Source organism: Cordyceps javanica, chromosome 6 (assembly GCF_051103115.1).
Source record: "Cordyceps javanica chromosome 6, complete sequence".
Taxonomy (NCBI): domain Eukaryota; kingdom Fungi; phylum Ascomycota; class Sordariomycetes; order Hypocreales; family Cordycipitaceae; genus Cordyceps; species Cordyceps javanica.
In genome coordinates, this window is record NC_139300.1 from 536,083 (window position 1) to 561,658 (window position 25,576).

General features: G+C 55.9%; 7 protein-coding genes across 7 annotated transcripts; 4 read left to right on the plus strand and 3 right to left on the minus strand.

Moving 5' to 3' along the window:
- Positions 1-1,221: 1,221 nt before the first annotated feature.
- Positions 1,222-2,420, plus strand: V2A60_008620 (mitochondrial carrier domain-containing protein; the record flags this gene model as incomplete). The annotated part of the gene is made up of 3 exons (XM_083259892.1): positions 1,222-1,391; positions 1,558-1,977; positions 2,036-2,420. 3 exons carry the CDS (start codon positions 1,222-1,224, stop codon positions 2,418-2,420), a joined length of 975 nt encoding a protein of 324 aa, XP_083116018.1.
- Positions 2,421-3,207: 787 nt separating this feature from the next.
- On the minus strand, positions 3,208-4,050 carry V2A60_008621 (SIMPL domain-containing protein; the record flags this gene model as incomplete). The annotated part of the gene is made up of 1 exon (XM_083259893.1): positions 3,208-4,050. The coding sequence occupies one exon, from the start codon at positions 4,048-4,050 to the stop codon at positions 3,208-3,210; it is 843 nt and encodes a 280-aa protein (XP_083116019.1).
- A 3,243-nt stretch (positions 4,051-7,293) lies between these two features.
- Positions 7,294-9,027, plus strand: V2A60_008622 (major facilitator superfamily domain-containing protein; the record flags this gene model as incomplete). Its single annotated transcript, XM_083259894.1, has 4 exons — positions 7,294-7,526; positions 7,646-7,863; positions 7,996-8,220; positions 8,306-9,027. The coding sequence occupies 4 exons, from the start codon at positions 7,294-7,296 to the stop codon at positions 9,025-9,027; spliced, it is 1,398 nt and encodes a 465-aa protein (XP_083116020.1).
- Positions 9,028-9,348: 321 nt separating this feature from the next.
- On the minus strand, positions 9,349-11,745 carry V2A60_008623 (SDA1-domain-containing protein; the record flags this gene model as incomplete). Its single annotated transcript, XM_083259895.1, has 3 exons — positions 9,349-11,542; positions 11,611-11,646; positions 11,699-11,745. The coding sequence occupies 3 exons, from the start codon at positions 11,743-11,745 to the stop codon at positions 9,349-9,351; spliced, it is 2,277 nt and encodes a 758-aa protein (XP_083116021.1).
- Positions 11,746-16,911: 5,166 nt separating this feature from the next.
- Positions 16,912-18,618, plus strand: V2A60_008624 (phosphate transporter; the record flags this gene model as incomplete). Its single annotated transcript, XM_083259896.1, has 1 exon — positions 16,912-18,618. One exon carries the CDS (start codon positions 16,912-16,914, stop codon positions 18,616-18,618), a length of 1,707 nt encoding a protein of 568 aa, XP_083116022.1.
- Positions 18,619-19,812: 1,194 nt separating this feature from the next.
- V2A60_008625 (uncharacterized protein) lies at positions 19,813-22,304 on the plus strand (the record flags this gene model as incomplete). Its single annotated transcript, XM_083259897.1, has 6 exons — positions 19,813-19,977; positions 20,039-20,551; positions 20,678-20,960; positions 21,101-21,808; positions 21,884-22,033; positions 22,171-22,304. The coding sequence occupies 6 exons, from the start codon at positions 19,813-19,815 to the stop codon at positions 22,302-22,304; spliced, it is 1,953 nt and encodes a 650-aa protein (XP_083116023.1).
- Positions 22,305-23,305: 1,001 nt separating this feature from the next.
- On the minus strand, positions 23,306-24,955 carry V2A60_008626 (bZIP transcription factor; the record flags this gene model as incomplete). The annotated part of the gene is made up of 1 exon (XM_083259898.1): positions 23,306-24,955. One exon carries the CDS (start codon positions 24,953-24,955, stop codon positions 23,306-23,308), a length of 1,650 nt encoding a protein of 549 aa, XP_083116024.1.
- Between the last annotated feature and the right edge of the window lie 621 nt (positions 24,956-25,576).

A 25,576-nucleotide genomic window follows, 5' to 3' on the forward strand; every position in this document is an offset into this window, starting at 1 on the left:
GGTGCTTGTTGCGTGCGCGACTTGTTATCAATGCAAAATGCTACAGGGTAGGTTATGACGTAGCGGCAGGGTTGCAGAGGAAAGAGAAGTATCATGATGATGGACACTCGCCTTGGCGATGCAAGCTTCCCGTGATTTTTCGTTGAAAGAGGAAAGAAACAAAAAATGTCTCAGAATCGAGCCCGAATGTAATGGATAACCCATGCAGCCATCGTGTTTAGATTAATTTGTTTTCCCAAGTACATTGCTGTTTGTCAGACATGGCAGGGTCGAGTAAGAAAATCGCATGAGGCGCCATCACGTTTTGCCAACGGGGCCACCGACTGGCCCACGGATAGGTAGCCGGAGTAAAGCCGGCGCAAAGCCGAAGCGGTACGTACTCGAGGGACCTTTGCTGGTGCGTGCCAAGGAAAGTACCTAGGTAAGTACCTCTCAGTACTCATTACTTGGAGGTACCTATATTTAAGCAGCAAACGCCTGCAACGGCCAAGGCCGACAGTTCGACATACTTTGCATCTATGGTCATAGTATGCCATTGTACAATCGAAGGAAGAAACAAAACACTATAGATAAAAACAAGTAAATAAATCTGCATCCAGTCGACCCAGATACTTGCTACTCCACGGACTCCCCGAATCGCCGTCAGCGCAAAATCAGCAGCGATGATGCCAAGCAGCAAGTACCTATCAGCCTACTTAGGTACCGACCTCTTACCAACTTATGTACTGATACCAGCAAAGCCATACTTAACCTCTGGGCGGGCGCGCACGGGCCAGGCACAGGCTTTTTTTTCTCTAGTTCCGCTGCACCAATCAAGTGTCCCGATTGTTCCCGAGCCAGGTGCTGTAATTTTTTTTCTTCTAGCGCCTGTCTAGTGCTCTCAGTGGCCTGCGCAGTGCCTGAAGCCCCCGAAAAGGCCAGCAAGACGACGTTCCTGAAGTGCGGGTCCCGCCATCCGCTGGCCAACCTAGCCCGCCCCCCCGGGCTTGCGCGGGAGAGACAGAGGCCAGACAGGGAAGGAAAGAAAAAAAAAAAAGTCTCTCAAACCGCCCTCTGGCCCCGAAACGCTTTCTTCCCTTTTCTCCTACAAGCACCCACCACTCGTCATCATCCTGTGATTTTTCCCACGGCTTCGTCTCCCATCACTCCACTCTGTGCCTTTCTTTCTTGTTTGCATCTTCATCGCATAACAATCCTCCCCCTTCCCCTCCCACAGTCACAATGGCCTCCGACGCGAAATCCACCGGCTCGACCAAGCTCGACGCCGTTGTCCAGAATGTCAAGGCTGCCGAGCCTCAGAAGCTGAGCGGCCTCGCCCTCTACTCCCGCTTCGCTCTTGCTGGCGCCATCTGCTGCTCCGTCACCCACGGTGCCCTGACCCCCGTCGATGTGTAAGTTGCTCTGCCTCTTGTCCGCGGCTCTGCGCCGCGCTCGCCTCGGCTTTTGCCCCTGGCTGGGCCGGCCATCCGGGACTCAAAGCCTGTCCGCGCATCGCGCCGGGGCCAAACACCACGTTGGTGAATCAATCGACTAACTTGTCCCCTACTTCAAAAACAGCGTCAAGACCCGTATCCAGCTTGATCCCGCCACCTACAACCGTGGTATGATTGGCGGTTTCCGCCAGGTCGTCCAGAACGAGGGTGCTGGCGCTCTCCTCACCGGTGCCGGCCCTACCTTTGCCGGTTACTTCCTTCAGGGTGCCCTCAAGTTCGGTGGTTACGAGTTCTTCAAGCAGCAGGCCATCAACAACCTTGGCTACGAGACTGCTTCCAACAACCGTACCGCCGTCTACCTCGCCTCTTCCGGTGCGGCCGAGTTCTTTGCTGATATTGCCCTCTGCCCCCTCGAGGCCACCCGTATCCGTCTCGTCTCCGAGCCCACCTTTGCCAAGGGCCTCGTTGACGGCATGGGCAAGATGCTCAAGACCGAGGGTCTCGGCGCCATGTACGCCGGATTCGGACCCATTCTGTTCAAGCAGTAAGTTGCAACGCCCACGCCCTCGTCTCGATCGCGCGCACTCACAAGATGCCTCCAGGATCCCCTACACCATGGCCAAGTTCGTCGTCTTCGAGAAGGTCTCCGAGGCTGCTTTCCGCCAGTTCCCCAAGGAGAACCTCTCCCCCTCTGCCCAGACTGGTGTCAACCTGGGCTCTGGTCTGATGGCCGGTTTCGCCGCCGCCCTCATCTCCCAGCCTGCCGACACCATGCTTTCTAAGATCAACAAGACCAAGGGTCTCCCCGGTGAGGGCACTGCCTCTCGTCTCATCAAGATTGCCAAGGAGCTCGGTATCAAGGGCTCCTTCACCGGTGTCGGTGCCCGTCTCGTCATGGTCGGTACCCTGACCGCTGGTCAGTTCGCCATCTACGGTGAGATCAAGAAGGCTCTTGGTGCCACCGGCGGCGTTGAGATTGCCAAATAAACGACCTACGAGTGCTCGCCTACCCCGACAGTCTTGTCGTGTATAGGACGCCATTGATGGCGGGGCGGGCGATGCAATCATGTGGCGCTCCATCTTTGGTGTGCGTCCACAGGCGGGCCGAAACCGCCGAAACGAAAAAAAAACACTTTTTTTTTTTTTCTTTGTTATCAAAAGACGGAGCGGTGGAGAAATAGGGAAACAGGCCAGGATAGAATTCAAGGGGGGACGACAAAAAACAACCGGCCTTTGCGGCATGTGCCCAAGCGCTGGGCCACGCTTCGACCGGCTGGCTGCTTCTTTTTCTTTTTATTTTCCCCCAACAACGAGCATATAGAACACGAGCAAAGATCCTGGTGCGAAAAGTACGACGAAGAGAAGGGAAGAGAGTGAGAGAGAGAGAGGGAGAGGCCTTTTTGGTGCGAGGGATGGATGGGAATACATTCTAGACGTGTTAGAGCTTAGAAGGACTGGTCGCGTCCCGGCCAATGGTTGTATAATAATCAATTTCGTGCGTCTCAAATAATTTCTTCTCTCCTCAAGTTGCAAGTGTCGGGTCCTTTATAGCAGCCAAGCACGAGTGTAAGAAACCATCGGACACGTTCAGACTTGGACCACTATGGTGGGCGACTTTTTTCTTCTTTTTGATAAATCTCTGACCAAAACAGAAACGCTTTTCAACTCTACACTGTCGAGTTGAATCAAAGCACGTACCACGATGCTGTCAAACGCTATTCCAGACCCCATTTACCATCGCTTCCTACACGACGTCAAAGCTCACGACAGCCAATCACTCAATTTTAAACGTCACATCACAAGACACCTCGACGCACACATCATGCGGTGCCTGCTCGATCCAGCGCGGCCGCCGCTGTTCGCCTTCGCCAAACTCGTTGTCGTCGCCCAACTGGTAGTCCCAGCGGGGGACGCCGTCGTGCTGCTCAATCTCGAGGGAGCGGACCGTCAGCAGCGGCATGGGCGGCGCCTCGCGAACCGTGCCGGGGTCCTCGCGATTCGGCTCCTCCTGTGTGACCCGACCCGGTTCGGGCTGCAGGATCTGGAGCGGCGTGACGGAGCCGGGCCCCAGCGCCGAGGCGTACATGGCGGCCTGGCCGTGGGCGTCGTCGTAGGCCATGCGTGTGGCCCTCTTGTGCAGCGCCTCGCGCGTGGCCCGCGTCAGCTCCCACACGGGCGGCTCGAGGGCGATGTGGCGGTCGCCGGCGCGGGTCCGGATAAACTCGGCCATGCGGCGAAAGTCGCGGAAGAGCAGGCGGATGGTGATGGAGGCCCGGTAGAGGGGCACGCCCTCCAGGTGGCCGCGGTCGAGCAGCGTCGCGTGCCGCATCGTCACCGTCATGGTGCTCGCCCAGTACTCCGTCACAAAGGGCCGCCCGTCGTCGCTGTCGCCGTCGCCGTCGTCGCTCGTGGGCTCGTCGGCCATGGAGCGGCACTCGCACTGCAGGTGCTGCAGCGCCATCTGCAGGTTGCCCATGGCTTGGTCCCGCTCCTCGCCCTCGAAGCGGACGTGCGCCGTGATGCGCGCTCGCTCGGGCTTCCTCTTGATGACGGCGCGGCCGCGGATCTTGGCAATGACGGGCGTCGTGATCCGGGGCTGTTGCTGTAAATGAGGCATAGGTTTGGATAGACAAGGATATAGGTTCTGTGTAGAGGATAACAATGTCTTTGAGGCGATGAAAAGACTGGGAGTGCTGATGGAAAGTGAGCGAGCGGCAGAGCAAGGCGCGATGACTTGGACGCGCAGGTCCGCTGTGTTGATTGCGCCTGCCCTCCTTGGGGCTCTTTGGCAAAGGCAGTAGGCGCTGCATGTATCAACATGCAGTGTATCCAGGTTAGTCTTTTTTCTCTCTTTCTGGATCTCGAGGTGAGCTTCCTATGCTCTGCTCTGCTCTGCAATAGCATACCGCCAAGAAGCAATCCGATGCACGAGACCAGGCCAACTACTGGAGGATTCGCCCTCGAGTCACAACACCAACATGCCTTTTTTGAACCTCGCCCCAGACTAATCTTGACCTACTGCGATGAAATACTAGATAACTTCAACAGTCTGCCTCGATTCTCGCCATAATTGATGTTGCCATGCCTAGACATTGGCAGACTGAAAGCAATGACGAGGTTCCACGAGTATCAAGAGTGGCCAGACCTGGACTGCAAGTGGCCCCATTGTAGATGAGGGTGCATATACAGAGGTAGAGCTGCTGATAGAATATGTGTATAGCTATGTAGCTCATATGAGCGATCCGTATCAAGCTTTGCTGATTGACTTTGAGGGCTACCAAGGCCAGAAATGGAGAGGGATGTGCATAAAACATGCAGTGAGCTGATGACATGGTCAAGCCGCGCCGAGGTTGTGGGATACAAGAGTATCTTTGGAGTTGAATCCAGTCGAACATTAGCTTGTTTCGCTTGTATGGATGATTGAATATGATTTTAGTGACGTGAAAAACGGAGATGGCTTGAGCCCGACAAGGCTTGACCTGTCAGCTTTGGAGGGCCTGTGAGTGTCTGGTCGCTGCAATGAGCTGATACTTGATTGCTCCGGCGCAAATTCTTATCATCTATTCTTTTAGGGTGATGGAGAGTCGTGCGCTCACAGCGAGATGCTAAGATGCTTCATTTTGCGCAAGACTCGACGTGTAGGCTAGCCCGCGGCGCGCCAAGAACGCCCCGACTATTCAGTTACGTACGTCTGGTTCTTTAGTTTAGAATATTGGCATACGAAAAATGTCGGCAAACGTGCGTGAAAAAAAAAAAGAAAGAAAATTTGTTTCATCGTCCGCTGCACGAGTTAGATGGAGTTTCCAGCCTCGCGGCGTGCTGGTGGCGCTGACAGCCTTTTGTTATCCCGACGGATAGTCTGTACATTACGCAGTAGTACATGTACGGTCGGCCATTGCTCACCAGGTTGTGTTGGAACTGGTTAGCTAGTACGGAGTAGAGGACAAGCCCCCCCCCCCCCTGGGCTGCTGGAGCCCTTGTTGGCACCACGCCGCTTTTCGACGAGACGCGCGTGATAATATCAGTAAAATGGGGTATAGAAACAGAGATCTCGGCAGATTTGTCTTCATGTTACGTTGCCTCGGAAATGGGAACGGGAACACGGATAATCAACCAGAAGCTGACGCGCTCGGGGCGAGGCTGGCGTCTACTGATACTACTAAATTATAATGCGGCTTCCTGCCGCTCCTCGACCACCCGGGCCGGCCGCGTAAGTAGCTGCTGCTGCTGCTGCTGCTGCTGCTGCTGCTGCTGCTGTTGCAGAGCACCATGGGGGAGGCGCGGCAGCAAAAGCTCATCTTTACCCCGGTTCGGCGAAGCTGCCGGCAGAGCTGCGGGCCGTGGACCACTTGCTGGAGCCGTACATTTGCCAACTGCCCGGCCAACTATCAGTACGAACTACAAGGCGCCTCGTGGAGCAAAAAAGTTTCCCGTCGCTCCGCATCCTGAACCAGCCCAACGTGTTGTGGAGGAACCAAGATGAAGCAGACTGATTGAATAGTAAAGAGCATACACTGGGAATAGGGACAAGATGCCCCGAAAAGCCACTCTACACTGGATGTTGGCCATGCTGCTGTAATGCCGTTGATGAGATCATCTTGGTCTTTTTGTAACTTTGGAATTGGTTTGGAAATCGTTATACTTTTTTTGCCTAATAAAGGCGAATCAGCCTCGTAATGCGCCGCTGGCGACAAGGGACCGGAGCGGGCACTGAGAGGAGTCGTTGGCCCGTTGGGTGGCATCTTTCCCCCACACACTCCAACCAAAGTGGGAAATTCTGGGCATTTAGTACGACCATGGGCGCATTGTCAGGCCAGACGAAAGCAGCGGCATTGAGACGGCGACAGGGACGGAAGCCCGCCAGCCAAAGGCCGTGGCGGCTGGCCAATCACCTGGCCGGAACCAAGACTCTGGCTGCCGTGGATCCCCGGCTGCCCGAGTCAGTTGTGGTTGTTTGCTGTTGTTGCGACATGCATGGGGAAAAAGATCCCTGCCCTCTCAATGGGCAAAAGGGAAAAAAAAAAAGCATTCGAAATCAAAGCCAAAGCAGAACCTGATATCAAGTCATTTGTCGTGGCGCATGTCAAGCGTGTGTAAAAGAACCGTAAGCGCAAAATTCCCGTCGGGATTATCTGCAAGCTGCCAGCGCTACCTTTTAGTGCGGGGAAGGCCCCGTTAAGTGCCGATGATCAGCACCAGGGGGGGTTTGGGGGGGGAGGGGGACGTTGGAGGGGAGCAGTAAACGAGTTTGTGTGGCATGTGGCTGCTGAGAACTACGAAAAAAGAAGGATTAGGGAGTATGCATGGATGGAGTTTCGCCTTGTGGCTTTGCGGGGATGATGCAAGAAAGAGGAGGAGGCGGAGGAGGAGGAGGAGGAGGAGGAGGAGGAGGGAGAGCCGGCCAAAGCGCGACAGAGAGACGTCGTGTCTTGCAAATTTGCGACACAAACCAGTTAAGCTTTCGCTCTTTCAATGTTATTCGGGCTTTTCCCAAATTTCTCCCCACTGCCGAAACCACCTTCCCTTCTTTTTTTATTCCTTTTTTTTTCGATACCGGGGTATATAAACTCGTCGACAACTCCACACACTCTATCCATCGCCCGGGACTCAAACTGCCGCCGCCCCTCTACCGAAAACGATCTGGGAAAAAAAAAAACCTTATCCCCTCTACACAATCAACATTATCATCATCATCATCATCATCATCATCATCATCGTCATCGTCATTGGCAGCAGCACTACGGAAAAAAGAAATCAAAAGAGAAAAAAAAAGGGCGCGCCTAGGCCTTTGAATTGGTATCGCCGCCGCCGCCCACCCGCCCGACCTCCCTCCGCCCTCCCCCCCCCGGGGCCCCCCGTCATGGGCATCAAGGACTACCTCCGCCGCCGCTCTCTCCGGGCCGACGTCGCGCAGCGCACAAAGGCCTCGGAGCTGACGCTGCGGCAGTCCCTCTTCCCCATCTGCCTCGTCACGGCCCTCTTCTTCCTCTGGGGCTTCAGCTACGGCCTGCTCGACACGCTCAACGCCCACTTTCAACGCGTCCTGCACTTTACCCCCTCGCGGTCCTCGGGCCTCCAGGCGGCATACTTTGGGTGTGTGTTTTTTTTTGTTCCCGCGTTCCCTTTGCCCCCCTTTCCCCCCTGATCGCTGGCCAATGACGCTTGACTGGAATGTGGTGATGAACCTGATGCTGATGATGGGAGCAAAACAGAGCATACCCCCTCGCCTCCATCGGCCACGCCGCATGGATCCTCCGCCACTACGGCTACCGCGCCGTCTTCATCTGGGGCCTCTGCCTCTACGGTGTCGGCGCCCTCTGCACCATTGCCGCCCTCAAGGCCAAGTCCTTTGGCGGCTTCTGCGCCTGCATCTTCATCATCGGCAACGGTCTCGGTTCGCTCGAGACGGCCGCCAACCCGTACATTACAGGTGAGCTTTACACCGTCAGCACATACACACACACACACACACACACGAAACCGAGCATTGCCGTACCCTTCCTTATTCTCCCCCCTCCTTCTCCCTAGCCAGTGTTCTAACCGTGCGTCTTGAAACTTGTAGTATGCGGCCCGCCGCGGTACTCGGAGCTGCGCATCAACCTCTCGCAGGCCTTTAACGGCATCGGCACCGTCGTCGCGCCCGTCCTGGCCTCCAAAGTCTTCTTCGCCTTTAGCGACCAGAAAGCCCAGGACAATGTCCAGTGGGTGTATCTGGCCATTGCCGTCTTTGTCTTTATCCTCGCCGCCGTCTTTTTCTTTGCCGACATTCCCGAAGTGACTGACGCTGGTACGTGAAAAAAAAAAAAAATCTCCGTCTGCCTTACCTGCCTGCTAACCAAGAAATCCTCTCTCTCTCCCTTGTCCTTGTACAGACATGGAGTTTCAGGCCGAAGAGGCCAACACCGAAGCCGCCGCCGCCGACAGGCCGTTCCGGCAGCAGTACAAGCTCTTCCACGCGGCCTTTGCGCAGTTCTGCTACACGGGCGCGCAGGTGGCCATTGCGGGCTACTTCATCAACTACGCCACGGAGACGCGGCCGGGGACGTCGCGCAGCCTCGCCGCCAACCTGCTGGCCGGCGCGCAGGCCGCCTTTGCCGTCGGCCGCTTCGCCGGCGCCGGCATCATGCGGTACGCGCGCCCGCGGCTCGTCTTTGGCGTCTTTCTCACCTGCTGCATCGTCTTTTCCGTGCCCGCCGCCGCCGTCGGCCGGGGCGGCGGCGGTGGCAACGCCGGCGTCGCCGTCCTCTACGTCGTCTTCTTCTTCGAGTCCGTCTGCTTCCCCACCATTGTCGCCCTCGGTATGCGCGGCCTCGGCCGCCACACCAAGCGCGGCAGCGGCTACATTGTCGCCGGCGTCGTCGGCGGCGCCTGCGTGCCCCCGCTCATGGGCCGCGCCATCGACCGCCACGGCGCCGCCACCGCAATGGTCGTGCCCCTCGCCTTCTTCGTCGCCGCCTGGTCCTACGCCCTCTGCGTCAACGTCGTGCCCTCGTACAGGCGCGTCATCGACTCCTTCAACGACGCAAAGGTCGGCATCGACCCCGTCGCCGAGCACCACGAGAAACGCGTCGAGTCAAAGACGGCATCAATATAGAGCAGGCTACACCTGACCTCTCATGTGCAGTGTTTTTTTTTGGTCTTCTTTTTCGCCAGATCAAGTTTCATGTACATCTCTTCTTTTCAGGTTGACAAGTACAACCGTTGCCAGATTCAGCGTATATAATATATCTTTATCACGTTCAGAACCCGTCTTTGCATGTATTTCATTTCCCTGTAAAAAAAAATCTGTCCGGTTCCAGTAAACGCCATGATGCAAAATGACAACCACACACCCCAATCCCCTGCCCACACACTCGATAAATACACAAACAAATCATCCTTCGTCTTCTTCCTTTTGCTTTCATTCTCCCGTCATCTATGCGCCGTTGCGCCGGCGTCCACCGCGCGTGCTGCGGTTCACATGCCCCTGGAGAACCTTCTTCGTCTCCACCAGGCTCCTCTTGTGCTTGCTGCGCGCCTTGCCGAGCGTCATCAAAAAGTTCTTCTTGCGCTCCTTTTCGCGGTTCGACGTCGACTTGCCCGCCGCCTGCAGCTTGGCCTTGCGGATCGCCTGCGTGCTCTTGTGCTCCTCGCGGTCCGGCTTGCCCTCGCGCGCCAGCGCCACCCGCTCCTCCTTGGTCAGCTTGCGCAGGCGCGCGGGGGCTTCAATGTTCTCCGCCGTCAGGCCCTCGTCGCGGTGCCGGTCGTCGTGCCCGCCGTTGCTCTGGTTGTTCTTGCTGGCGCGGTTGCCGCCCAGCGCCCGCTGGACCGACGCCGCCGTGCGCAGCTCCTGCAGCTTGGCGAGGTCGGCGGGCGTGAGCACCGTCGTCGTCGCGAGCTTCATCATCCGCGCGATTTCGTCCTCCCGCTCGGCGGCTTCGGCGGCAGCGGCTTCGGCATCGTCTTCGGCATCCTTCTCATCGTCCTCATTCCCGTCTTCGGCAGACTTGCTGGTTCGTGCGCGCTTCTTTTGCTTGGGCGCTGCGTCTTCCGCCTCGGATTCGCTGCTGACGGCGATCCAGTCGCCCGACTCGCTGCTGTCGTCAGAGGCCACCTCCCACTCGTCGTCGTCGGCTTCCTGCTTGTCCTCCTCGTCGGACTCGGCGTCCGACGGCAGGCCCTGCTCGGCGAGACGTCGCCGGCGCTGCTCGTGCTTCCACTTGGCGAGCAGATCCAGACCCTCAATTCCGCCGGGAGCCTCCTCACCAAACATGTGCTGCTTCTGGATGCCGCTGCGCAGGCCCATGGTGGCGTCCTTGCCACGGTCGCGTTTCTTGAGCAGCTCCGCGCCGACCTCGCGGTACAGAGACAGCAGACCCTTGGCCGCCATCATAACACCCTTATCCTTGCTTTTCTTGTATTGGACGAGATCCTGCAGCAGCGTATCCGTCATGGCGAGCGGCTGACGTGCGCACACCTCGCGGATGGCATTGAGACCGGCGGCCGCCACCTCAGCGGCCGACGCCTCCGAGATGAACTCGTTGGCAATCTTTTGGATGAGCGGCTCAAGGGCATCCGGCGGCACAAGATTGTGCGTGCCCTGCGCGAGGGAGGCCAGGAACGAGGTAACGTTCTGCTGGCGCGGCGTGAGGAACTTGATGAACCACGAGTATAGCGGAACGACGGTGAGTTTGTGCAGGCCGACAAGACGGGTAACGAGCTGCAGCACAAGGAGCTTCGAATCGAGGGAGAGCTTGGCTTTGGTGTTTTGGAGATGTTTGGAAAAGAGCTGCTCAGCGAAGCCCTGAGGGTCGTGTAGCAGATGCAGTGCAGAAAAGTTGAGCGGGTGAGGAGCATTTTTCTTGCGCTCCTGGCGCTTGACCTTGTCCAGGGCCTTGGAATACGACTTCTTCTGCTTTCTCGTCTTTTTGTTGATGCTGACTTGATGCTTCACTTTGGCAAGGTCCACCTCCTCGTCGCTGCTCTCGTCCTCGAGCTCCTCGCGCTCCTTGTCGCCGCCGAGGAAGAAGCGCACGGCACCGATGACCACCTTTTCGTTGTCCGAAAGACATGCCTCCTTCATCACATCGACGGGCTTGGCCTCGGTCCAGATCTGACGCTTCCACATCTCACGGGTAATTTTGATGGCCCAGATGGCGCGGGGGGAGGCGCGGTCGGCGGTGACGAGGTTGTAGAGGACGGTCTGGATGGTGCGGTTGAGCGGGTGGTTGATGGACTTTGTGTTGGAGTTGCGCAGGTCGCTGAGGATCTTGCTGAAGAGCAGCGCGCGGAGCGACTTGGAGGGCGAGGAAACGAGGATGGGAAAGAGGGCCTGGAGGACTGTGGCCGAGTCGACGACGTCCTTGCGGCGCAGGAGCAGCAGGCTGCCGACAATCTTCTCGCGCAGCTCCGGATGCAGGATGGCGTGGTGCTGTGTGAGGATGAGCTCGAGATCCCCGGGGAACCGGCCCATAACATCCGGGTAGCAATCGGCAATGTGCGCCATGAGGTCGACCATGTTGTGGAAGGACTCTATCGAGTCGGCCGAGGCGGTGGTCGGGGAGGCGAGGAAGATGTCGCGCTGGGACTCGTACTGCTCCCACTGCTTGAGGAACTCATCCTTGTATGATCTAGAGCAAGTGTTAACTCGTATTTTCTGGCAACTTTTCTGAGGGAAGAGAGGAAGGGTTGGACGAACTTGGGATCTCGACGGATCTTGTATTGCAGACTCGCACTGGAAAAAATTAGTACATGATTGAAGGAGCAGCGAGGAACAGCTGACGAACAAATCGGCATCGATTTTCTCGAGCGCGGCAACCTTTCTTTTCACCATTGTGACAACGTTTTGCGGTGATTGAGCAGTGGTGATTGCGGTCGCTCCAATGGCGGCGGCGGCCAAACTTTTTTTTTCTTGGTTCGCAGAGAAAATTTGGGGTCCTGATAAGATAAGGCGGGCCGCTTCAAGACCCGCTTTACTGGTGCTGCATTTAAATGTAATGTACCAGTAGAGGAAACAGGCACGCTGTGGAAAAGAATTAAATAGAAGTATTCAAATTAGCTGAATTTTCGACTAGGTAGAAAGACATACAAAATTCTTCTCGCTCCCGGAGGCCAAATGCCCTCTTGCAACAGAACTTTCAGCAGGCCACGTTATTGCTGGGACCAGGGTGAAATGGGCAAAGTTTGAGTCATCAGAGCTCAAAATAATTTAGAAAACCGCTAGACATTATCATTGCAACTGGGTTCGTTACGGCCGGCTATGTATACATTCGCATTGACCATCATTGAATATTGACGGCCCTGTGCAGAACGCCTAGGAGAAGACATTACCAAGGTGCTTCAAAGGGCAGTCACATGGCTGCTGAAGGACGAGATTTTACTAGTCATGGACCATAAAGTAGAACAACAACTGTTTTATTAGTTTAAATTAATCTATCGAGTCATTTTTAAACTCGACTGTTTTCGGCAACCCACGGAAGCCATGGCGTCAAGCCGAGCTTTCGAGGCGTCTAGTGGCAGAGACCCTCACGAACTTCAACACTGCTGTTCAACTTCTGTCTATGAATCTAAATCAGTAATGGGGTGTTTGCAGGAGCTGTGTGCGTGGCAGTGACCGTTTTCTCATGACGGTCGTTGTGAGCAACTTGCCCGCATCATGCCCGGCTTCTGTACGTGTCGTTCTATATCGAATTTATGAAGTTGTATGTCCATAAAACGATGGGTATTGCGACGAGGAAAAAAGGAGACGCAGTATTTGACATTTCTCGAAGTGTACGACCTGGCGTCGACGGTCATCTTCAATTCGCCTAGTTTACAGACGCAGCCTTGATCGTGTTCATCTACCACGTCTACAAAACCGTCGGTCCAGGAGCTGCTCAGCCGGCGGCCTTTGACCCGTAGTCGATCTCGGCGCGCGCCGAGGCGGTCGAGCGTGCTGTCCTTTGGTCAACGGACACACTAACGCCCGGGCGCTGGTCAGGCTGCGTGCTCTCGTGCTACCCCCTGGCCGCCTGCGCTCACGGAATGCTCGAGCGGCGTGCATCTGTTGACGGGGAGGGCCGGGTAGGCGCGGCCTCGGCGTGTATCTCACAGGGCCCGGGTCAGGGCGGCAGGGCAGGCTGCCAGATGGTCGCATCGGCTGGGGGAGCGGCTGGGGCGGCTCGTTCGTGGTGATGGACTCGGATAGGAAAATGACGATGGCATATCCGATGAACAGAATGGTGAATGGGGTCCGTCCGTCTGCGGTTGCGTTTATCGAGGCTGTTAATGAAATACTGGGAGTTGCATTGGAGGCTGAGGATTAGACCACAGCCAGCTAGCCATTTTATGAGGAGAAAAATTGATGCTCAAATAACAGTGCTGATTTTGTTCTTCTATGTCATTCGTCCTTTTTCTTTTGACGGACTAGATGATGGTTTGGCACTCTTACAAACTTTTGTCTCCCCACTGTAGCAACGTTTTGTCCAGATGGCTGATGAGATGAGTTGTCGCCCACGGCTGTGGTACAGCATGAAGTGATGACTACTTCAAACGGCCCGAGGTATGAATGTCTCGTCGCAAGACTGTTGGCAAAAGAACAAGCCGTGCGCTCATCTCACCAGTCCGCTTTCGACACCGTGTAGGGCCGAAAAGCGCTTGCAGCGCAGCCCCAACATGGTTGCGTGGATACAGGCCCGCAATGTCATCTTCAATCATGATTGCACACGAACCGCTGACTAGAAATGAGAATCCCGTCCTTCCACAGACACCGCCAAGCGTAGGCGAAGCACGACGAGTGGAGGCAGCGCCCTCAAGATGGCGTCCAGTCAACAGCACACGTGGGTAGTTTCTTTATTTCTAGATCTCATTATTCGGAAGTAGTCAGTTGGGTGCCAGGAGAGGTGTTACCAAATGCTTGGGACTATTATAGTCTGTACGTGAGCCGGCAATGTGATACCAGTATTTCCCAACCGCGCGCCAAGACGCCAATGGGTCAAACTGTTAGGAATGTTGCATTTGACTTTTGAACATTACAGGGAAAAACGCAACTATTGCAATAGTAGAACCACTACAATTCTCTTCCAGGTTAACATGGCATGGCGGAAGCGGACCAGGGCTTAAAGGGATGCCATATGTGAGTGGCCAGGGGAGATTGAAAGGTCATACAAGAAAGTTTTCAAGAAGAAAACAGACTCTAAATAATACTGTTGGTGACAAGCCAGCCGTGCCGTGCCAAGGCTTTGTCGTTTTGGCCGCGGGCCTGCGTCGAGGCTCCCAAAGCGGCACTTTGAGCGGGTGGGAATACATCTTCAAGTTTATAGGCGTACAATCAACTCGTGTTCAGGGTGCGAGTCGATACAATATATACAAAAGCCAAGTTTGTAAACAAGGACAGAAATGTATGCAAAGCATGGACAGACTGAGCTTGCCGGCAATACGGCGACCTAATGGCTGTTTGGGGTATTGATGGACATTGCAGCTGCCCAGCGCTGAGAAGCAAGGCAATCCATGAAAGGAGAGAGAGGGACCTGCCAAGGCATCTAAAAAAAAAAATTGACCCAGACAGAGGCTCGGTGAAAGACGAGCTGGAGAATAACCAACCGACCGGACTGGAATGGTGTGCCAAGAGGCGCTGCCAAGAAAGCACCCAACCAACTCGAGGCGTTTTGCGGCCACCAGGAGATGCACTGCAGAGGGCTGAGCAAGTCTGCTTGAAACGTGCCAGCCTCCTTGATCATGAATGGCCTGGCTCATCATGCGGCGTGACAAGTGCACTGGCAGCGCTGCATGATGAGGTGGTGAGGGCAGGCTGGCCTCAGCTGCGGTTGACAAGTCGCGCGATGGACTAGACGCGTTTCGAAATTCAACTTGACGGCGGGTGATCTGCACTCGCTCTCATGGCCACGACGAATTCAGACGGACGGACGGGGGGGAGGGTTACTGGGTCCGGACAAAGGGGAACAGGACATGCGACACGCTGCGCATTGAAGTCGTATCGTTGAGGTCTAGTGATTGATTCTTTTTTAGGGCAGAGAAGCTCGTAATGGTGGTGGGTGGGTGGTGGCAGTTGGTTGGTGGTGGTGGTGGTGGTGGTGATGCTTGAATCAGTCGACGTGGACCGAACTGCCATAAAGGGACGCACGTGTGGTGACGGCAGAGAATGATTGGCTGGCCCAAGGGGGGGCAAGATCTGGATAACTCTATGCTTGTGGCGTTTCGAAATAAACGTTGGTGTAGTCGGCAGATTATTTTTGGGTGGTTCTGTCAAAAGATTGTCTCTGAGCGACTTGTTTGGTGGCTTGCTGTGGGATTACGGAGGCGTGCTCCATGTTGCGCGATAGTGGCTTGGCATTAGCGCCAATGTAAAAATTAGAGTTATCGCCGTATGCACGATGCTAGTTGTTTCCCATGCTTCTAAAGAAGGGTTGTACGGGGTTCTTTAGGTTTCAAGAATTTTTTCTAACGGATGAAATCGGCAATGTCTTGTCGTTGAAGCAACATGTCGTTGAGAGCAACTCGCGACTCTCCCAAGGCCAGGCCGTCAGCAGCCTCTCTTGTAGACACCCCAGCCGGCCAGCTGCCAGCTGCCAGCTGCCAACTGCCAACTGCCAACTACCAGCTGTCACTTTCGTTTGCTCTCATCCATAGACTTGTACAATATAAAGGAATCGTCAAGCTTTTTCATCAATTATCTTAATTTTCTTTGCATTCATCATTCAATAATTAAATGCTACGTTTTTTAAAAACCTGACTACTTTCCACATCTTTGACGGCAAGCAATTATTAACCCCCACATTCTCTGCTCCGCAGCGCTGCAATGCACCCACCGGGCGCCACCGGCCGTAGCCACCCGTGCCTAGCAGCACCCTGGAGACACTTCTACCCATTTTATTGAGCACGTCGATCAAAAAGAGTCTCGCAGACTCGCCCACGTGCTATTCTGCCTCTGGAGGCACCTTTCGTCATGCCATGGAGAGTTCCCAAGCGACGCGACATCCATACCATTACTCATCCCGGAGCCGCCGCAGTCTCCTCTGTGGATTGATGATATCTTGAGTCGTTTGGTGCTCTTGCCGCCCGGGCATCAACTGAGGCCGTTTAGTCGCCAGCAAGTCAGAACAGCGATGAAAAGAATAACTGCCCTCAACGCTGGCAGGTGTACACGTGAAACGCTGTTTTGCTTATAGCAACATCCGTCTTTGTTCAACTCGCCAGTGCCAAGAGCACCATTCAGCTCCCAGAGCGTTCGTGCTGGAGTCACCCAAACTTCATCACGAAAGGCCAATACCACTCTCGAAACACTGCGGAATAATACCCCAGGCACAGGTTCCTCAGTACAGATGGATGCAGAGTTTGGCGAATGAGTAGGTACACATGCCACACTCCAAGACTTTGTCACGGCCGGGTTCTCCTCAATGGACAAGGGAACGCATAGCTGATCCCTTGCAGCTTCTGCCCCTTCTTTCCTACTGCTAGACCGAAGCATACAGCTCGTCTTGGCGTGTCCGTCTCTCGAGCAGTCAAGCTCTCGCTGCGCTGCGCCCAGCATTCATGTTTCCACAGCGCCCCAGCTTTCCCGACGCCTTCGTCCACACACCTCTGGCATCCAGAAACTGACAGCCACCATCCCTGCCCTTGGAAATCTCCTCTCGTCCAGACGCCCCAGTTGCTTTTTTCGGGTACGAATATGGAAGTATCGGCTGCAGAGCAAGGCAGTCGACGTCTTGGCAAGTAGCGCTACCCGCCGCTGAAAGGGAAAAGAGATTTCGACTGTACATTGGCTGATGCGCTTGGCTTTTGACCCATCACGTCTATATAGTCCACGCACCCTCGCCCCGACTTGCACTTTCAGCCTTTGCTCCTGCAGGTCGTTCCTCGTTTTTACTCTCCTTCTATACTGGGCCCTGCTGATCAGTCCTGTTTCTCTTTTCTCTCTTCTCCTTGAATCTTCTGACAACATTTTTAAAGAAAAAAAGACCACCTACACGCATCTGCCTCTTCGGGTGACACATCAGCCAACATGGTTCTCCACCAATACGACTACCTTCTGGCCGTCGGCACCATCTTCGCCTTCCTCGACGCCTGGAACATTGGTGCCAACGATGTCGCCAACTCCTGGGCCAGTTCCGTCTCCTCCCGCTCCGTCACCTACCTCCAGGCCATGTGCGGTGCCTCGCTCATGGAGTTTACCGGAGCGCTGGGTGTAGGAGGCCGCGTCGCCGATACCATTCGAACAAAGGTCGTCGACGTCAAGGCCTTTACCGACCAGCCCGCCCTTCTCATGCTCGGAATGGTCTGCGCTGTCGCCGCCTCCTCCATCTATCTCACCATGGCGACCAGAATTGGTATGCCCGTCTCCACTACGCATTCGATCCTCGGTGGTGTCCTTGGCATGGGTATCGGTGCTCTTGGTAACAAGGGTATTACCTGGGTTGGATACCACAAGTCTGGTGCTCTTGATCTCAAGCAGGGAGTTGTCCAAGTGTTCCTCGCCTGGATCATTGCGCCCATCCTGTCTGGTAGTTTTGGTGCCATCATCTTCCTCCTCACCAAGTACGGTGTTCTTCTTCGCTCCAACCCCGCCGCCAAGGGTCTCTTCCTCGTACCCATCTACTTTTGGCTCACCTCTTCCCTCATTGTCATGCTGCTGATCTGGAAGGGTGGCGACTACAAAGTGGCTTTGACAGAGGCTCAGATCCCTGGTGTCATTGTCGGCGTCGGTGCCGGCTTTGCCCTCCTCATCACCATCTTCCTCGTCCCCTGGATGTACCGTGTCGTTATCAAGGAAGACTGGCAGCTCAAGTCCTGGCACATCATCAAGGGTCCCCTCCTGCTCCGCCGCGGCGAAGTGCCTCCTCCCCCCGAGAACTTCACCGGTGTCGTTCGCAACTACTACGAGGGCCACATGACGCGCGAGGAGCTTGACGCTCGTCGTAACCGCGACACCGCTGTTGTCACCGGTGATATTGAGGGTCAGCATGAGAAGACGGCCGTCTCGGATGTCTCCACGGACGAGGTCCCCAAGCCCGCCCACAAGTCTCTCATCGGTCCCAAGCCCGAAGGTGCATGGCACACCCCTGCCGTTGCTTTCTGGTGGCTCAAGTGGGCTGTTCTTCGCGGCGTCGACCAGGACATTGTCAGCTCTCAGAAGGAAAAGTCGGTCATTGCCGGCGACGTCGAGGAGATCCACGCCCGTGCCCGCCACTTTGACAACAAGGCCGAGTTTCTCTACACCTTCCTCCAAGTCATGACTGCTGCCGCCGCGTCCTTTACCCACGGTGCCAACGATGTTGCCAACGCCGTCGGTCCGTACGCCTCCATCTACCAGATTTGGAAGACCGAGGTCATTCCTCTCAAGGCAGAGGTCCCGCGTTGGATTCTCGCTTTCGGTGGTGCTGGTATTTGTATTGGTCTGTGGACCTACGGCTACCACATCATGCGCAACCTGGGTAACCGCGTCACACTCATGTCTCCGTCGCGTGGTTTCTCCATGGAGCTCGGGTCTGTCATCACCGTCATCATGGCCACCCGTCTCGAGCTCCCCGTCTCCACCACGCAGTGCATCACAGGCGCCATTGTCGGTGTCGGTCTCTGCAACGGTGACTGGCGTGCCATTAACTGGCGCATGGTTTCCTGGATCTATCTCGGATGGTTCATCACCGTGCCTGTTACCGGTCTTATTTCCGGCATTCTCATGGGCTTCATCACCTTTGCTCCCCGCTGGTAATTGCCAGAGAACTCATTCTTTTGCTACTGCTTCTTGTGACGATTTCAAGACTCATCGTCAAGTCCATTTCTTTCCACAAGTTTCATGTTTCAGTAGTCACAATTGCATCATGCCGAACGGCCGCTTTGGATTTTTTTGGACATGGTGTCACGCGTTTCATACGTTTAGGATGATACCATACCAAGACTTGGAAATGTATATACCCCCCAGATATCATTACGCAGATTCAATATCATTTTGTGAACAAGTAGATTCTGTGGAACAACGTGACGCGCGGCAAGCACTCGAGGTGGCCTGTACACTTGTTTGCTACAGCGAGGCAAACATGGCCACTGTAGAAGCGAGTTTAAGCCAGCAATTGAGGAAGCTTGTGTAGCGGATACTACAACACCTCTAATCGTTCTTCTTGTCAATGTCCAACAAGAAGGGAGAATCTTGTAGTAAAAAGCCTTTATGTGTGTCTTTGGACTTTTGGTCTCCCTCGGGCCACTTATCATTACCAACAACAAGCATGCATCTCTCTCGGGACCAAGACGAGCCAAGGGAAAGAAAAACTCCTACAACCCACGGCGGAAACCAAGCTGCCATGGAAATCCGAATTCTGTAGCAGTGTACCACTGGTGTGCCGCATCATCGAGTCCAGAACAAGCTGTCACAGCCCGTTGTTTCCTAAACCCACGTTCTTCAGCCCCCCCCCCCCCCCAATATCTCACATCCACGCCTCTGTCCACCTTTCGTCGTCGGGACGCTCGTGCTGGGGATGAGATCAACGAGAAGTGGTGTGTCTCGTCGCGGGAGTTGCCATTTTTGGGAGGAGATGGTCTCGTCGTCGTTTGTTTTCTTGGGCAGATCACGGCTAAAATGGCAGACAAGAATGCATGCAATATGCCCCTCGCTACTTGTGTCGCCCGCTGCCGCTGCCGCTGCCGCTGCCGGTGGTGTCTTATCTTGATGAACTTTCCGCGAGGAGGGCCGAGTTTGACACGGATGGCAGTTGGTCCATGTATATATATTGATACATGTATACTTCGACTGTGTTTCTTTGACGATTCCATTTCCTCTTCTTCTTCCCACCATAGAACATCTCTCTCCGACTTTTTTTCTTCTTCTTCACTTTTTTTTCGTTTCTTCTTTTCTTGAGTCATCATCACTGTTTAACACGAGCCAAGATTGAGTGTAACTAAAGGTACTAGGATGAAAGTCGCCGTCGTCGGGGGCGGCCCCGCGGGCCTCGTCACGCTCAAGTTCCTCGCCACGGCGCACCTCTACTTTCCCATCCCGCCCATTGACGTGCGTCTCTTTGAGGCCGGCGACGAGATTGGTGGCACGTTTGTGCAGCGCGTCTACGAAGACGCCGAGGTAACTCATACACACACGCACACACATGCCCTTTGCATCATAACTAACCTTCCAATGACAGCTCGTCTCGTCCAAGTATCTCACTGCATTTTCCGACTGTCGCCTGCCCCGGGACGCGCCCGACTTTGTCACGCCGGCCGTGTACGTGCAGTATCTGCGCGACTACGCGACGCACTTTGGCCTTTGGCCGCACATCCGGTGCGGAGCGCGGGTCACGCGCATCGTCCGCCGCCACCGCCCAGTGCAGACTCCCGGCGGCGACGGAGCAGGACACACGGTCGAGGTCACGACCGCGGACACGACGGAGCGGTGGGACTGCGACGCCGTGGCCATCTGCACGGGCCTCAACGCGTGCCCGCGCATGCCCGACGTTCCGGGGCTGCTGGAGGCGCGGCCCGCGCCGACGGTGCTGCACTCGTCGGCCGTCAAGACGCGCGCGCAGCTCGGCCGGGCTACGCACGTCGTCGTGCTCGGCGCGGGGGAGACGGGCATGGACATGGCGCACCTGGCCGTCACGGCGCCGACGGCGTCGGTGACGCTTTGTCACAGAGAAGGGTTCTTCTGCGCTCCCAAGGTATGTGTAAGAGGAGACAGCTGCCTCCAACCCCCCTCAAAAAAAAAAAACTTTTGGTATATACGGGAGAAAAATGGAAACTCTAACTTGCACTGTCCTTTTCCTTTTGTCTTCTTTCCATTGTAGATTATACCCCTGCCGAGTCCCGGAGGACGTCGCCCCACCCCGCAGAATACCGGCGGCGGTTGCGGCGGCGGCACCGCAGCACGGCCCAACAAGCCCGTCGACACGTCCGTCGCCAGCCTCTTTGACACGGCGTACGCGCACCCCGTCCTGCAACGGAGCCCGCTCCCGTGGGCGGTGTACGACCTCTGGGTGCGCAAGATGCACTGGTGCATCGGCGGCACCGAGGAGGGTCCGGACCAGTGGGCCGGGCAGATGAGCAAGGACCGTAAGCATCTCGATTCGCGTAAGTCGTTTCTACACTCTTGTCTTCTTCTTTCTTTATTTTATTCTCTGTTTTCTCTTTCTGGAGAATCCATGCAAATCAATGTCTTGTGCCCGTAGCTAACACGGCAGGCGATGGGGGCCAAACAAAAATATGAACAGTCTTCATGTGCAAGTCGGACCGCGCACTGCCGTACATCTCGGCCGGCCGGCGCTCCACGTCGCTGCTCAACCGCCTCCGGGCGCGCATCCTCAACGTGCCGCTGCGGCCGCACCACGGCCGCACCGTATCCGTCCGCACGTGGCCGTCGCGCGTCGACGCTGCCGGCTTCATGCACTTTGGCGACACTGCTGCTGCCGGTGCCGAAACCAGCGTCAGGCCGGACGTGGTCGTCTTCGCGACCGGCTACGCGACCAACTTTCCCATGCTGGACCACAGCCGCGGCGCGTACCCTTCCCTCGAGGAGACGTCCTCTTCCTCGTCCCCCGAGACCGACGACGGGCGGGGCATCTACCGGCCCGACGCCCCCGACGTCGCCTACATTGGCTTCGTGCGGCCAAGCATCGGCGCGATCCCGCCCCTGGCGGAGCTACAGGCGCAGCTCTGGGTCCTGCGCCTCCTGCAGCACCTCTTGCCCGGAGAGGTCACGGCGCCGCCGCGGCGCTCGCCGGACGCGGTGGCCGGGTACGAGCTGGACTACAAGCTGCGCCCGCGCGCCGGGTACGACCTGTTCGCCGACAAGAGGGGCGTCGACCACGAGAGCTACGCGTACCAGCTGGCGCTGGACATGGGCGCCGCGCCGACCTGGCGACGCGTGCTGCTGGGGCCAACAACGAGGGGGGGCAAGGCGGCAGAAGACGAAGAAGAAGGTGAGGAAGGAGAAGTAGGAGGAGGAGGAGAGCGTGATGGCAGAGTCAGAGCAAGAGGCAGAGCCACAGGCACAGGTGGCTGGCGGTGCTTTTACGTCTGGGCAATGGGATCCAACTTCAACACCAAGTTTCGGCTGGTCGGCCCGTGGCGGGACGAGGTCGTCGCCGAGAGCATCATGTGCGGGGAGTTGTACGATGTAGTGAGCCGCTCGGGAGGGCTCGTGTGTAAGTTTTTTTTTAATCTTCCTCTTTCTCTTCCTCCTGTTCCTCCCCCTCCTCTTCTTAGACCTTGAAATTTTTTTTTTTTTACCTACAAAAAAAAGATGAAGGCTGACTAATCGGGCAAATATCCCAAAATATAGATTTCGTCACATATTCAGTCATACCGCTGATTTTCTTTGGCATCATCAGCCTCAGCTTGTACGCCGCGTTTTGGGTTGCGGCGCTGCCGGGCAAGGCCGTCGCCGGGTGCCGGCGGCGGCGGCGGCGGTGGTAGTGGTTTTGGGTTGGGCCTGGTGGTGGGTGGCCGAAGTAGGGGCAAAGAAGGATGAGGAGGCGCGCACTGCTAAGGTGTAGGCAGTTTTGTTTTGTGTTGTTTTACTTTTTACGGTTTTACTTTTTGAGGTTTTCCTGTTCTTCGGCACTATTTGCTTCTAGTCAAGTCAAGTTTTGTCCTGGCTTTATTTCGGTAGACGGATAATTTAAAGTCCAATTTCTTCTTACAAGTTGGCCACGTAACGGCATTTATATACATGTATATATATATGGCCCTTTCTATATATAGATGCATGTGTATGCGGCGTTGCCACATTGTTTGTATACTCTGCGCACGCACGCAAAGGACCGTATGCACTCACACTGCGCACTGTGAACAGTCAGCGGAGAGAAGCTTCACGCCAAAAACTCCCAAGTGTCCCGTCCGTCCGTCCGGGTCGGACGTGAAACACGCCGCGGGGCAACTACGTCCGTTTGGTGTCGGATCTAAAAATATTTGCATAAACATCTTCTATCCCGCGCAGCCCGTAAAAAGTGGCTGCTGTGCCGCCGCCATCATCCATCCCTAGCCCAGGACTCTCCATCTGGCGGGTCATACCGCGCGATGATCGACCGGCCCAGACGTATCACGATGAAACTTGTACAACATCGCGCATACAGACTTGTCTCGCGTCAGACTGTCAGTACCACCGATCGTGACGTAGGCGTAGGGCAAAAATGGCATCACATGCAATGTCCAGAGTAGTTTAAACGTTGTCAGTTCTCATTGAGTAGTGTACCCTCGCGGATCCATCTATGCAAACAATATAGATGTAGATAAATATATAGAGAGAGAGAAGGAAAAAAAGCAAGCCGATGCTTGTCCCAAAACGCCAGTGTCCGTTATCCTAGTAGCCCGTTCTCCGATATGCACAGTACATGTGGTACAAATGAAACGCTCTGTTGAATCCATGATCGCTGTAAATCTTTTTGTGCGGCAAAATCAAATACATTGTAAACCAATTACAACTCCAGGGTGAGGAGTTCTAATCTGGCGACAACTGACTCGGCACTAGCAGCGATCCGTTGCACGCGAGCCATGGCGTAGGCAGCAGAGCGTTCACCTTCAGTGGCATCCACGAGCTCAAAGCGCGACAGAACCTTCTCGGCATCGATACCGCCAAACAGGTCAACGTGGGAGAGACCTTCAGGCGAAGCGGAGCATTCGGCGGCAGGGGTAGAGGGCTGAGCATGGAAGAGAGCGAACTCGGGGTCAGACTCAAACTTGTCGTCGACCGGGGCGACCGCCGACTCGACCGTCTCGGTCTGGACGGGGCGCTCAATGACGGGAGCCTCCATCTTTTCCTCCTCGGTGAATGACTCGACAACGGTGCAAGTCTTGCCAGAGAGGAGACCAGCGTCAATGGGGGCAGGGATCTCGGGAGTGTCGACAACAAAGACGGTAGGCTGGAAGTTGTAGCCATCAAGCGCAAGCATGGAGTAGTCCATGCTCTGCTCGGGGATCATGGCCATACCAATCTGCTGCTGAGACTGGTTGCCGTAGGGGTTGGCATCCTTGGGGATCTGAGCCTGCTCCTGTTCGGGCTGGGGCTCAACCTTGACGGGAGCCTGGGGAATTGCAGCCGAGTTGGTGCTGAGATGGTCGAGGAAGTTGGAGAAGCTCGGCGAGGAGAGGAGCATACGGGTCAGGTCCGACAGACGCTTGTTCTCCTCCATGAGGGCACGGTTGCTTTGACGGAGGCGGGTGACCTCGTCATCCTTGTGGTCACGCTCGCTCTCGAGCTGAGAGATGTACTCCTTTCTGCGGGAACGGAAAGCACGGGCAGAGACCTTGTTGCGGAGCTGGCGACGCTCCTTGGAGCTGAGCTTCTTACCCTCCTCACTGGCAAGGAGACGCTCATCCTCGTCCATGTCCTCCTCGGCCTTCTTGGTGCGAGGCATGCCGGAAGAGCCCGAGTGGGAGTCGCCAGAGGCGGAGGCGGGTTTGGCGCGCATGTTGTTGAGGAGCTGGGTGATCTTTTGCTCAACAATGGGATCGGTGGCCTGAGGGGCCTTGCCGCGGGCCTTTTGGCTCTGGCTTTGCTGCATCATCTGGCGCTGATGGGCCTGAGCCTTGGCCACGGCGGCAGCCTGGGTGTGGGCACCGGGCCAGAGACGGCCGGGCGAGTTGCCTGCGGAAGGAGGCTGCTGTTGCTGCTGCTGCTCGATGCTGCTGGGGTTGACGGTGAAGAACTGATCCGTGTTGGATGCGTCAAAGTCCATGTCGAGATCCGAGGCGGGGAGGGTGGCCTGGGAGGGCGACGTGTTGAAGTCAAAGACGGCGTTTTCGGGGGAGAAGCTGGTGAGGTAGTCGAGGCTGCCAAAGTCCTGGTAGCCGGTGTTGTTGGTCTGGTTGACAGCCATGGTGTTGGCGAGAGCGCCAGGGACGAAGCCAGTCTGCTGACGGTACATGTCGTAGTTGTGACTGGGACCGGCCATGGCCTGCGATGTTGTCGTCGACGTGACCGAAGGAGGGGTCATGTCTGAGATGGGGCTTGCAAAGGCAGGCTTTGTGCTCATGTTGGGAGAGAGCGAGGGGGATTCGTAGCTTCTGTTGTCAAACTCGGACAGGTCGAGCAGAGCATCGAAATCGTTCTGGGCCGAGGCCGACATGATGATGGATGGGCAGCCGTCTAGGCGCGGTGGCGATGTGAGATGGTCGAGAGCGGAAATGGAACCGAGTAAAAGGATCAAGACTCGATTGAGGGTGGATTGTTTGATATGATTTGAATGTTTTTGGGGCCAAGTGTTGTTTCGTTGATGCGATGATGATGATGTTGAAAGGAGGAAGAGAGATGAAGGAGTCAAGGGGAGAAAAGGTGACGTGAGGCAGACAGAAGGGGGGCCGTTGTGGCTATGAATGGAAACACTGCAGCGGATGGAATGGGGGGGGAGTATGGCAGACGGGGCCACAGAGGACGATGGGGCTGCTCAAGGGGGGAGGGGGGGTCGCCCTTGGGCCTTGAGTGAAGAAGAGGTGCTGCAAGGTGTGGAGGGCCAAGCGAACAAGGCTCTGGCGGCGCTGAAGGAGCCAAGAGAGCCAGCCAAGCAGAGGCCGAGTAGAGGCAGGTTCGGGAAGGAGAGCCGTTCGGAGTATCCACGGTTGAAGTGTGGTTGGTCAGGGTGGGCTATGGAGTGGATACCAGGGGGATGAGGGACGCGTCAGCTTTTTTTTTCTTCATGCTGGCCTGGGAGGGTCGAGCCTACAAAGCCCTGCAAAAGCCTGGTCAAAGC